This window comes from Corvus brachyrhynchos, unplaced genomic scaffold (assembly GCF_000691975.1).
Source record: "Corvus brachyrhynchos isolate BGI_N302 unplaced genomic scaffold, ASM69197v1 scaffold1120, whole genome shotgun sequence".
NCBI lineage: Eukaryota > Metazoa > Chordata > Aves > Passeriformes > Corvidae > Corvus > Corvus brachyrhynchos.
In genome coordinates this window covers 41,711-55,856 of record NW_008235737.1, presented here as the reverse complement: position 1 = coordinate 55,856, position 14,146 = coordinate 41,711, and the positions used below count along the sequence as shown (strand labels likewise).

The 14,146-nt window shown below is 38.0% G+C and overlaps 1 protein-coding gene across 1 annotated transcript in view; it reads left to right on the top strand.

Moving 5' to 3' along the window:
- ITGBL1 (integrin subunit beta like 1) overlaps nt 1–13,861 on the top strand; it is a 139,313-nt gene extending 125,452 nt beyond the window's left edge. The window contains exons 9-11 of the mRNA XM_017733207.1: nt 6,023–6,169; nt 11,370–11,483; nt 12,988–13,861. Coding sequence (XP_017588696.1) covers nt 6,023–6,169; nt 11,370–11,483; nt 12,988–13,079 — 353 coding nt within the window. The 3' untranslated portion in view covers nt 13,080–13,861. The remainder of the gene's footprint in view (nt 1–6,022; nt 6,170–11,369; nt 11,484–12,987) is intronic.
- Nucleotides 13,862–14,146: the final 285 nt, after the last annotated feature.

The following is a 14,146-nucleotide window of genomic DNA, read 5'->3' as shown; positions in this document are numbered from 1 at the left end:
TAGAACATGGACAAGGGATGCCACCCATCAAGTTCTCGGTATGTCTTTGTTTCTTCTTGACTGACAATAACAGCCTGGTCTTTAAATACGTCTTTTATATACTTAGGACACAAAAGTTAGGGTAATCCTTTTGACTCAGAGTTTTGCTTACTTTTATCTCTGTAAACTTCAGGCAAGTCTGGTGCCTGTTGTCTGTGCTTCCTGATTTTTGACATTCTTAGGACAAAGTTGTTCTTGTTGGGCTTATGAGGAAAAGAATGACACAAGTTATGTGCTGCATCTGCACTGACATCTTTTGTTGTTGATCAAACAGTCTTCTGCCAGCAAATCATCATGTCATTCATTATATAATTGCTTTATGAGAGTGCAGACCTTCTGATTTTGACAAAGTAATACATTCTTTAGTTTACTTCTGTGAATGTGTTGTTGGTTATCAATGTAGGTCATGTGTTTCTTCTGGTGCTTACTTACACATTTCCATCCATCCGTCATTCACAGCAGTGTTAAGATTTCCAACGTTAGTCTCTATGAATTGCCAGAGAACAAGGGAAAATCTGGAGTTTGTAAGGCATACATATACCTTAAGCCACAATTCGCAGCTTCCCAATGATTTAAACTTTTGAAACTAAGGCAGAAACTTCCATATCACATTCTTATAGTGATGGATTCTAGGATTGCACAGTCATCACCAGGATGTACAACAGTAAAGCTCCCTCTCAAAAGTCTGGTATAAGTTGCCCCTAATTGCCATGTTCATTTGAATATAAAATTTTCATTGCTATCCAGCCAGGATAAATAATTGGATTCAGAGGAAGTACTGCTTTTTTTTTTTTTTTTTCTTTTTTTTTTGGAATATAAGATATACAACAGAAAATGTAAAACTGTAAAACCTTTTTTTAATGGAAGTTCTATGTCTGTACTGCAGAAATTATGAATGACATTTTATTTTGTCATCTGTTCAGTGAAGCAAAAGCATGATATTTTCAGATAACATGTTCTTATGAGGACCAGTAAGACCATAACCATAGAAATGAGAAAGCTATGATTAATTAAATGCTTCATTAAGAAAAAGCAAAGTATGGTACAGTTGCTCATTTCAGTCAGACAGTTTTCTCATTTCTTGCACTGATGTTGAACCACAGAAACAGAAGTATATAAGACATTTGTGGAAGTCTCTAATATATGTAGAAACCAAATTAGGAAAGAAAAATAATACCTGTCTATCTCCCCAACAAAGACAAGTTTTGGCACTGACTGGTCTGAGAATTCAGAAATATGATTCCTGATTCTACCATGGCTTCACCAACCATATGGCACATAATTTCAAAGTCTTCAGCCACCTAAGTTAAAGCACCTTTTATCACCTGTGATTCCCACGACTACCTTTGCCTGACCCCAGCTGGGCTCCACAAGGACACAGGGGTGCCTGCCTGGCTGCTGCCATCATAAAGATGTCCTTGATGCCTTAGGGCTTGTCCAATGGCACTGGGCATCTGAATTGAAATTCTAATTTCTCTGAGGTTCCTGCCATGTTAAAATAAGAGTTTATATCCTACCCAACAGTTCTTTCATCTGTGCTATCGAGGAGTCTTTAAAGGAGGGACCATATTCTTTTGACTGTGGAATCTGAACATATAATTGTTAGAGCATTCAGTTTATATACTATATATAGAAAGTGAACATACTAGATAGATATATTATCTCTCTATATATTACTTAATAGAAAATTTTTATGATGGTATTTGTTATTGAAAAATACAATTTATTCTCTTGGGGGAAAAAAATCCAAACCAAACAGAAAACCAAACCAACAGTTCAAACACATGTTTACTGAGTAAAACTGCTACTAACAAAAGTGAAAATGATAGTATCAAATAATGGAGAACTCCTAGGCTAACTGGAATAAAACTAATGCGAATTAGGGTTTTATTTTGACAATACTAAGAGGAGAGTTAATGATTCAATGCCTGTGCCTTTGTGTTTAACTGCTTCATCCTAGTTCTGAGGCACATCCAGGGGCAGCAACAGATAAATTTGAAAGGATTCGTAGGTCTTAGATACAAGAGTGACTACTGTAGCTGGTACAGGTATTAATGGCATTGCATAGTCTGCATTAAATTAAATTAATTTTAATTTTTCTAACGTTTCTTTTAAATGCACTACAAGTTTCTGTCCTGGTCACCCAGACATTTGTGGGTGACTTTTCATTTGTCTGAAAAGTCAACACTTTACATAGATACACAGAAAACTTAGTTTGTTTAGCTTTTCAGATAGCATAAAATGTGATTCATGTTTGCAAAAAGCATTTTAACTTAATCTTTCTGCTCAAATGGGCAGTAAAGGAATTGCTAGTATTATAACATTTAAGTTGATTAATAGATATTAATATTGTGAATCCAGAAGGGGCTTTTCTGTTGAACCTCTTCTACTGGGCTATAAATAGCCATTACACTATTCCCATGCTTCCCCTACACTGAAGTCTCTGCACTATGTCTCAGCAGGCCATGCTCTCAGAACCCCTAAGACCTGTGTAGCCCACACCAACATCACTTAAAAGTTTGTTCCAGTAGTCATCACCCTTGTTTGAAAAGCTGGTTCATTTCTTAAATGATTTTGTCTGTATCAGGTTTTCTCTCTTGCTTTGTCTTTCTCTGGTAGTTTGAGAATACCCTTTCTGATACCCTTTGAATTCCTTGGAACTTTTTAGTACCCTTCCAAGTCTTGCAAAAATCTCTTCAAACTTAACGCCGTCTCACCAATGCTCCAATTTTGTTCCTACTCACTTTTCTCTGGGTAGGTAGATGTGAGGATGACACTGGCCCTTTTTCCTGCAGAGTTTCACTTGAAGGTGTTACTGACCTGCCTGACAGTTGTATTACTCAAACTGAAGCCACAGTCCACCTTTATTAGAATTAGAGAAGACTAACTGACCTACTTTGAAAATATAATAGACGGTCAGTGTATAGCTTCACATTTATATTAGGCTTCTCCAACTGCAGTTGTCACAACTGTTCCTGTCTTCTGATATTCAAGAAAAACTGAAAAATAAAAATCAGTGTTCTAATAATGTTTTTAGCAACTTGTTTAGCATATTTGGGCAGGGTAATGAAGCCTGCTTGCTCAGAAGTATTTCTCCCAGATATATGTGGTTTAATATTCTCTTCTGTTAATAATAAAATGGAAAGTCCTGCAATTTAAAAGAAAAAAAAAAATGGAAGACCTGTTTCTATTTAAATACAGAGAGAAATATTTGTTTCATTTTCTGTGGTGTTCTCTATCAGGGAACCTGTGTTATGCTGCAATTTTTCATATTCTTAGTACACTTTTAAAACTTTTATTTTTCATCCAGTTAAAATACATTATATTATATTAATTTGAGAAACTTCTGTTCCTGAGGTGCCAAATTTTGCTTGGGCCTGGCCTCAATTTGCCGTTCAGGAACATCATCTGGTTGTAATAATTGGTCTGTAAAGAAGAACCAGCTTCCTCTGTAATAATTACTTCACTTTTTTCATTGTGCTGGTGCTCCCATGTAGTGGTGCCTTTTGTATTACAAAATGATCATGCAGATTTTTGGGGAATACCAACAGCAGCTGCATGAGTAGTCCTAAACTGAAATTTCCCACAACAATACAATTTCAATTCCAGGCATGGCAAGAAATAATTCATCCTGGTGTCCAGTTTGGTTCAGGTTGATTTGGGTTATAATGGGCTCCTGCTAGTAATCTGTCACAGCTTGCTTTTTTGCTGAATTCATGTTTCACATTTAAATCTTGTGGTTATGTGAGTTATAATTCTAAATAAAATGATAGTGTATTTGACACCATCTTTCTATCCTTTACCTCTCCCCATCAAAGTGTTTATTCTCTGAGAATTAATTTTTAAAACATTGTTGATTATTTAAAAGTTCATTAACATAGATTTTTATGAATGAGCATTTTCAATGCAATTTGGTTTTGATTTTAACTGTTTTATGTTAGGTCTGAAATGTTAATAGACCAACACTTCCCAGTAAATCTGCTTAATCTGAGTATTTAGGGGTAAGGAAAAATCTCTAATTGAAGAAGTCCAGATGAAATGAATTGCTTAACATCATAAAACACTCATTTAACTATTCAGATTGCCCCTTTGTTCTGTGATTTGCAAGGAGGATATTCACAACTAGACCATGTAAAGCAGTTTTTCTCAGGCTACCACACACATATGAGATAGCTTAAAGTTAACAAGCACTGGGCTGAACACTTGTACACTTGCCACCCAATATATGAGGCATCCAAAAAGCTGCAGCTGCCCAAGCTGGTGTCAGGTAGAAACAAATATTACTTTTGTAAAACTGGTTATTTGAGACAAAAGAATCCTTTATGATTTGGCGATTTATATGGCATAAAGGAGGAGAGAAATGGTCATTACAGAAAAATGCAAGTCAAGTTTTATGTGGTAAACAACAAGCTCTGTTTGATGCAAATTTATAGATTATTCATTACCTTTTTGACTTGTGTAAAGGCTTTACAGACATGATCAGTCTCTTTATTCATAACACATAATGACTACAAGAAAAATGCCTTAAAATTATTTTCTCAGAGAAATTGCCATGGATTTCTTACTATTCACTGCAAAAATGAGTGCAAGGGTTTGTATCTTCACAAATCATTTTCCAGCAGTGACATCCAGTTGTATATTTTGCTCTTAATTGGTTGAGCTAATCTGAATTCTTATCTTTATGTTATTAATTAAAAATAAATAAGGTAGATAAAAATTAAGCTTCTGACAGAAGCTTAATTTTAGTTAATGTAGACAATTGCATGACATATCTGGAAGGAGCATATGGGAAAGTACTTATGCTTGGTTTTTACCTCTTGTATTTTGGGTTGTCATATAGTTCCTGCTTCCCAGTCTAACACAGAAATTCAAGTAGCATCAAGCTTCTATTGTTGCTAGTTATCAATTTTTAGAAGAGGGTAGAAATAATGTCATAATAGGACTGTGTCATTTTTACTGAGCCTTTAAGGTTGTATAGATAATATGATAAAAAACCCCAAAGATCAATACAGAGTCTGGGATACAAAAGTTATTTTAAACTTTTAGGTGCTGGAAATGACAGCTCCAAGACTTTGGTGCTCCCAGTATTTTTGTAATTAGAATTTGTAAAGTATCTGACTATCAGTAAGCCTGAATGAATTCCACTTACAGCAAACTACCAGGTTTGTCTCTCCTCTGGGCCTCTACCAGTGCTGCCTCTCAGTTTACAATATCAAGTTGCACTGGAAGCTTATAGGAAGTCCACTAATGAGAAAAACAAAATTGATGGTTTGCTTCCCTGCATCCTATGGCTCAGTGCTTTCCCAGATACTCCTACTGCTTATTCCCTTCTTCCCAGCCTGTGCTCCCAAATTATCTCAGTCCCTTCATTTCTACTCCCTTGACCTACATAGCAGGTAGGATAGGACAAAAGTCACTGGTATGTATAATTTGCTTCCCAGATTAGCTCAGGAATTATTGTCTCTGATGCAGAAATACTATTCAAAGCTGAAAAATGTAATTCTGTCTGAGACATTTCTTACTTCTTTTTTCTTTTCTATTCTCCATTCCTATATTCTTGGCTGTATTTTTTGTCACTTTTCCCTTCTTCTTGGCCAAATTTTCTACTCAGTTTACTATTCCACATATTTTTGATGAAATATTCAACATAATTCTTTTATTAATCTTTGTACAAATAATTCTCAAAAATTTATATTTTATCTCCCACCCACCCCCCCCTTAAAAGTGTGAATTGTGGCTTTTAGAGTCTATTTTGCACCCATGTTCTAGGGTTTCTTTCACCTTTCCCAGTGTTGTTTTCTGCACCCCACTAGGGAGCCCTGTTAAGCACAAGATGAGAGAACTGGAGAAGGCCATCCTGCTGGGAAGCTGTGCTATCCACCCATCTGTCTGCATGCACTTCATACTGAAGAGGTCTGAAGCTGCGACCACAGTCACTGGTTTCTGCTTGTCTTGCTCATAACCAACCTTGGTGTCATTACAGGCCACGGTATCTGCTCATGTGGCCGATGTATTTGCCAGGATGGGTGGTTTGGAAAGTTGTGCCAGCACTCAAGGAAGTGCAACATGACGGAGGAGGAGAGCAGAAGTCTCTGCGAGTCAGCGGATGGCATATTGTGCTCCGGGAAGGGTAAGATCTGGCAGCTGAGCTACCCTATGTCAGCGCCTGCCAGAGGAAAATAATCACCTTCTGGAAGACTAATGTGTGTGGTAGGGGGTTGTTGTTTAGTAACCCTTTCCTTCAAAGGCACTCATTATTAAAAGGATGTTATATTTGGGTCCGTAACGCACTTACATCCATTTTGTCAGACACCCACCCCAGCCATACGGGTTCAGAGGCGCTACTCTGCAATTTGTTAGTAGCATATAATTTCCTGTATGTGTTTAGCTGATGGTCTGTGTGGAACAGCTGTACATTATAAACTAACTGTTAGTGCTCCTTCCATTTTGGGGGAAAAGGGCACTACCCACAGTAACACTCTAGTGGGGAAGATGGCAAATGTAATATATTGGACAACAGTAAGTGGAGGAAAGTGTTTAAAAGCAACATGTGGTATCCTTAATCACTCTGCTCCCCAACACATCTGCAAAGGAAAAGTAGATGTCTGCAACCCCCACAAATGAATCCTGCAAACTTTCTCATTTACCAGTTTTCATTCAGATGGTTGCATCAGCTTCAGTTCAGCTCTAAAAAATTGCCACAGGGAAGAATAAAAGTTAGAAAATCTTGATAATTATCTGAAATTATTCTCTGAGGTTCTTACCTCGCCATCTTTCAGGCTAGGAAATTGCATTAATGGAAAGAGGGCTTTTTAGCTCCCCCATAGTGCAAATTGCCTATTTTTGTATATGATATGTCTGAAAGAGAATAGACAAAAAAGAGACTGGTTGGAGGCTAGAATGCACCCAATCCAGACTCTCTGTGCCATTTCCTATATTTGTATGTCCCTTGCATAGACAGGAAAGAAATCTGCCAGCTGGAAAAAACAGGAATATTCTACATCAGGCAGATTTCCAGTTTTCCCTTTGGTAACTTTTATTTCAGTGCAAAGGAAATTTAAATGCAGTTTCTAGCCCAGCCTTCATCCATCTGTATTATCACTTATCAGAATTCTCCCCTATTGCACCTTTTTTTTGTTTTTTTTGGTTTTTTTTCCCCCCTCAGTTAATGCGATGTCATAAAAAATGAGAAATTTGCACTGTTTCTCTATTTTTTCTCCAGATGGGACTATCTTTAAATTAGTATATGTGTAAGAGGATGGTGAGTTACTGCAGAAATAGAAATTTCTCTGTTTTACTGCAGAAGTTAACTTTTTTCCTCTTAATGTGTGTCACACTGAGATTTTTTTATATAAACCATGAAGGTGAGGGAATATATAATATCAATAAAATGCATGATGTAAGATTCTATATAAATATAAACATGAAAAATTATGTTGGTTTTTAAAATATTCATATAATCTGCTACCTTTTTCTAAGGATGGCTAAAAGCTATTTGTTCCAGCCTGTGGGTCTTACTGTGAGAACAATTAGCTTTGAACATGTGTATCAAGGGTTTCAATTTACTTTGAGGCTTCGGGAGCAGATAATCCTTCAGGAATTTGCAGGGATACCAAGGATTTTTTCCTCTGTTGGCTATGCCACCAGCATGGTTTGGGATCTGGTCACTGATGTAATCTGTAGCAGCCTGAAAGGTGCTCTAGATTGTAATCAGCAGCAGGCAGGTTTTGCTTTTAAACTGTATGAATGGAGGTTCCAAAGGCCCAGATTTTCTAGGAAGTAGGTCTTTTGAACAGCCTTTACTTCCTATGGCAATTACTTCCTATGACAGGCTCTTGTCAGTGGTGCCAAGCAGTAGAACAAGAGGCAACAGGCAGAAGATGATGCGCAGGAAGTTCCACCTGAATATGAGGAAAAACTTCTTACTGTGTAGGTGACTGAGCACTGGAACAGACTGACCAGAGAGGTTGTGGAGTCTCCCTCACTGGAGACATTCAGGAACTGTCTGGAGGCAATCCTGCTTGATGTGCTCTAGGAAGACCCTGCTTCGTCAGGGAGGTTGGATCAGATGACCCCACTGTTGTCCTTTCCAACCTTACCCATCTGTCACCCTAAATCCATGTTCAGCAACAGTGGTGGGATTTTTATTATTTTTTTTGTTAAGTTTCTTTGGCCTCTGAACACGTATTAGCTTCCACTGTCATGGAAGGTTGCCCTGAGGACAGTCAATATGAAAAGCTGTGTCAAATTAGATGCGATAGCAGCTTTATTGTAGGAACAGCAATTCACATGTAAGTGCCTGTCCCAGCAGAGAAATGACCTCCATAAGGCATCTTCAGCAGTGTGTGGTCAGTAAACATCCCAGAAGGCTACGATCTCCTGCCTCTTCTCTGAGCAGGATGGGGTTCACAGGCAAAGACAGTCTAATTTATCTAATTACTTATAACTTTCGTTGGTACGCTTTTTTTTTATTCTTTTTTCTTTCTTGATCCTAAGATACGTGTCTGGAAATCATGTCTTACCGCATACTCATACTTTAAAACATTGTTCATAGCTAGTGAAGCACTACCCAGAAACCAAAATGGCAAATTGTTCTTTCTGATTCATTAGAGTGAGAAGAAAATAATGACTGCTGGTCAAATAAAAGGGAATTTCAAACCTGTGCACTAATGGTGGTTATTCCATTTTTGTTGGAAACCTAGCCAGGATATGCAAGTGGTATAGTGGACTGAGGATAGCTTGAATTTCTGTGTGTAGGTTTTAATAGACTGTGAGGAGTCCTGGTTTTCAGCAGATAACTGCTGAACACTATCAGAAAATTGCACTCTGCTAATATAAGCAAAGTTGGGCATCCACTTTCCTAGGCTGTTTTCAGAATCTTGGCTCGCTGACTGTGCCACCTGTGGCAAAAGCTCTTCCCAAGGAAAACAACAACACCCACCACACTGCTGCCTCCCTGGCAGTAAAGATAGGGCTGTACATGGCGACTGTAACGGTGCAGGATGTGGGCAAGGTAATGAGCCAAATCCCATCCTAGAGGATCTGGCTGGCATCCCAGGAAACACCCTGCAACTCATTAGACTCAATTAAACTGAGGAGCCTCCCAGAGCAGCATGCCCCGTTCAGGGAAAAGACTCGATACACTCATTTCCCTAACAGATTTTGTATTTTGGAGCCTTATCTTCCTTGGTTGACTTGGTGTTAAATTTGCTGTATCTTCTCCAAAACAGTTTCAAACATCTTGGGCATCCCTCAGTAGCAGCATCAGTGCTTGCTTATGCAGAATCACTTCAGGCTTCTTACAGTGTAGTAATACTCTTAATAACTGCTTTAATTTCACTGAAATGCTCATACTATTCCTCATTATTTTCAAATGTCAGTACCTTGCAGTTTGTATAAACAGAGGTATTTGGTTTAAATTACCCTCAAATATGTCTTAGTGTATCTTACCGAGCAACCTTGTGATACGTATGCTATCCTCCACTGCCTCTTTATACAACGGCATTTTTGATCCTTGTAGGGAATGTCAATATTTTCTATGCCAGTGGCCCAGTAAGCAATATTCAGAACTCACAGAAAAAGTAGATGCTTAATCAAATACTTCCATCCTCAAATGTTCTGATCACTAGCTCTTCCTGAATATATTTACATGTTCCATATGTTACAAGTTAAAGCATTTCCCTAAGATTAGGCAATGAGTTAATTTTTGTAAATTTAAAATAAGCATTAAATTACACATTTAATTAAAAATTAGATACTCTGCTGAGGCTGTTCTGAAGTATTCAAGAATTAAGCTTCAGTATTTGTGGGAAAAGCAATGGAAAATTGGTTGATATCAGCCGATGCAACGTTTATTCTTTAAGAGTATTAGGATTATTGCTATGGATTTTATTCAGAGGTCACTGAAAGAACTGGGAAGATGGAAAAGCATAATTTTACAGGCTTTGGCTCAGGCCCTGTTAAGTAAGCCATGAATTCTGTATAGGTTATATTCTGACATAACCTCGCTTCCTTCTATATAGTTTTTCTTTAATAATGCATTAAACACATTGGTGAATTTTTAATGGAATCATTCTGGAAATATTGCAGGAGGCTAGGATTTCCAAGTGCATTTAACACATTTATAGGCATCTTCTGTTAAAGGTCAACTGCTTCTTTGGTGACATTTTTTCTTTAGCTCCACCTCTCATAGTTGAAAATTTTGCATGTATTCTTTGCTATAATTTATTTGGTGTTTATTTTATTTTTTTAACATCGATTTCTGCTCTAATCCCTTTTTAGGGCTAGGCCCACAAAAGGATTTTTGCTTAGCAGATACTAAGATCCTCACCTCAGTGTTTACATGTCTGAAATCTGTACAGGGCCAGGCTGCTGAAGATGCGATCTGTAAAAGCCAAGTCTCTTAAGCCAAGTGTTGGAATCATTTAGGAGGAATTACCATTTCCTTGTGGCATTTCTAGTTGCAGAGAAGCCTCTCTCACCCACTTCTCAGGCTACAGGCTTCCTGACACGATTGTCAGGGGGCACTTGTCACTTTCCAGGATTCAGAGCCGTGAACCTTCTCCTGAGGGTAAGAATGTCTCAGAGCCTTAAAGGGAGGCTTCTGGTGCTCCATGGGTTATGGGATTACCTGAATTTGACCAGAGAGTCCCTCCTTTGCCTGTGAGCATGTGGCCTGACATCCTTGAGGAGAAGGAGAACAGCATGTCCCAACAAGGGGCAGTAGGGCACCCTGCAGGAATGAGCCAGTTGCTGAGCTGCCATTATATGCACAAACTCTTTCTGACCTAGAGCAAATATTTAGTAATTCAGTGGGAGGTGGAAAAGCTTCATTTGTGCTGATAAGGATTTTGGGGGTCTACAGATGTTAGTCTTGGGCACTTCTGGTCTTTTGTGAACTCACCCCTAAAAGCTTTAGATGAGGAGGACTATTTTCTTCCTGGGTGTGATTTTATTGCTTTCAGTAACAATGGGTCAGGGACAATTTGAGCTTTTCTAGTAAAAAAAAATGAAGTTCCTGGGAAGAGAAGTCCTGATTGTAGGTCTCTGAAACCAAAAGAAAGCTTCAAAATGTGAATCCTGATTAAGTGAAATAGCAGGATCAAAGCATTAGTAGTAACATCCCACCATACTCTAGCTCACGCCAAAAGAATCCTTCCATTCAAAAGGCTTTTAGCTTGATTATTTTCTTTTGTGCTACGGCCTCTTAGACAGCAATTTTGTGCACATGCACATGTACGTATGTGTGCATATGTGTGACCTGGGTTGTTATTTCTAGCCTGAATATGCCAGTACACTTTGACTGTGTGTAATAATTTTTGTGATTTCAGGTTCCTGCCACTGTGGAAAGTGCATCTGTTCACCCCAGGAATGGTACATTTCGGGTGATTTCTGTGAATGCGATGACAGAGACTGTGACAAACATGATGGTCTCATTTGCACAGGTGCAGTACGGGCTAACACTTAATTGCTTCAGGAAACAAACTGGGTTGATGGGAATTATGTTAGACAAAGCCCAGCTTCTTTCCCCGTTGACGGAGGAAGCACCTTTGCTGGTTATTCAAACCTGTTATGATTGTTTCTTCATGCAGCACGATGATCTTAAGGTTTGAAAACAACAGTTAAAAGCCTGAGTATGAATTTAAATAAGTAAGCCAGCTATGGAACCCATCAACAATTCTCACTCTAACAGACTACAAGTTACTGTTTCTTGGCAAAGGACACAGTCTCAGTATTACAATCATTAGGTTTCCTTTGCCTTTGTTCTTTTACTGGACATTCCATGTGTCCATTTAAGTCACAGACAAGATTCACTTGTCTCATGATCCCTGGTGGGTTAGGGGCATAGTTGTGTGGGTTAACAGAGCTTCCTAGCAATCAGGCAATTGTCGGTGGGAGGCTGGAACACCTGGTAGCTTTCCTTATGAAGTGATGGTAAATGATTCAAGCAGCTTCACCTTAACATTGTCTGAATATGCAGGTGGCAGATGTCGATAGAAATGGGCAGGCTGCCAACAAACCCTCATGACAAACATAGTGACAAGAAGTAGCATGGGAATTGCTAAATTAACTCACTGGCTGCTTCCTGTTACAAATCTTAATTTTAGAAAATCTTTGCTGAGCGATTATTAGATGTGAAAGAACTCTGCAAGCCGATTAGAATGAGAGTGGGAAGGCTGACACTAGTAAATTGTGTCTTCCAGCTAGCCCTGTTTGCAAGGGTCATTTTCTGGAGGCAAGTAGCCAGTATAGCAGCAACAAGAGCCTTATCTGCAGCTCTAATGGCTAGTCATGGATCTTCACAAAGTCAGAAGGAAGAGGAGTTTACATAGATACAAAGACTACAGAGGTCTCAAGCTGAACATCTGAGAGTCATAAAAAATATTTAAATAAAATTAATACATGGATCTCAGTACTAAATGTTTCCCTGTTTCAAAACAGGGCCAAAATATTTTTCACTTAAGAGAGAGTTTGAGATAGGATTTATTTGTATAGCACTTCTAGATTTTAGGTTTAAAGATTTTGTGTTCAAAGTCATGGTTTTATTGCTATTCAGTTGGTTGCTTTTAATGACTTTTTCTTTACGAATAATAGTTAAAAGTAATCTTGTTTTTCTTTGTACTTGGAGGCACAGTGTGAACATTTAAGCCTCACCAGCTGGGTACAAACACTGGTGTACACAATTACACTACACCATGCACAGTTACAATATTTGCAATACTGCTGATGGAATATTGAGAACATGCTATTAATGCCTTGTAAGTATAGGTGTGGAGTGGCTTCTTAATGCAATGGTACAGTAATTGCTTCCTTCCAAAGGAAAAAGGGGTAGGGGAATAATAAAGGAACAATGAAACTACTTTAGCATAGCTTTTTACTTCCCACAAAATACATTTTAATGTATTACATTTTGATTATGATAATTGCCCTTTATTCATTCTATTCTAGGTAACGGTGTTTGTAGCTGTGGAAACTGTGAGTGCTGGGAAGGATGGAATGGAAATGCTTGTGAAATCTGGCTGGGGAGAGAATACCCTTAATGAAGGATGTCAAAGATTGAGGAGGGTTTTTTTGTTTGTTTTTCTTTAGGCTGCTAGGACATTTAATTTCAGAAGTGTCTGGGTGTGGGTGTGCATGAATGCACACATAAGTGGTTGTAAATACCTTAGAACACATTTGAGGATCTGCTCATTAAAGAAATGCATCAGAAAACTAAACAAGCAAGCAGGACAACCCAAGCTCTAGAGGGTGAAGTCATAAAATACTGGCCCTATGGAACTTCTCCAGAGTTTTTTTAAATTCAGTGGAACCGATATTATACCTGTTGTGACTATTTCTTTGAGCAACCTTAGGCAAAGGTATAAGAAAACCGTTTTTTTAACATTATTTACTTGGTTGTCACATCTCCTTATCAGTATGCACCTGTAGAAGAGTAGCACTAGTTGAATATTTGTCAAATAATTAGTTTGATTTGTTTTATGGTGTTTGAAAAATACATGATTTGTCCCTTTTTTTTCTTTCCAATAATCCTGATTATGCACCAGCTCATAAAATGAGAGAAACTGTAAAGAAGCCTATAAAAATACTAATGGTTTTTTATTTGGTCAAATAATTGTGTCACTGAGGTCCAATTACGTGACACCCCTAGACTGAAGACCCAAAATGTTTGAATGGAACCTTTTCCACAAGAGAATTTTTAGTTTCTGTGGTTGATATGTCAGTAAGTTGGTTATCTAATCTACATATTACAATACTTTCAAATACATAACCTATAGAAACATAAGGAATGAAACTAATAAAGATATAAAAGTGTGATTGCCTATTCTGCATGTGTATTCTGCAGCTCAGATGTACTTCTACTGTACTGTTCTGTGTATCTACAGTTGCCTCCTACATGTAAAGCAAAGGAAAATTTTTTATTTTAGTAACTTTTAGGATGAAAATTCTGTCTACTCTTAGAAATCACTGTTCAGGATAGATTGCCCTATCACACGTGGAATTCACTGAATTTAACTGCTTTTATAGAAGTGGAGAACCTGAATGTCAACTAACTTGAAAAAACATCTGTGCTATGCTGTAGCTTGGTCTCAGCCAAAGATGTTTGGAC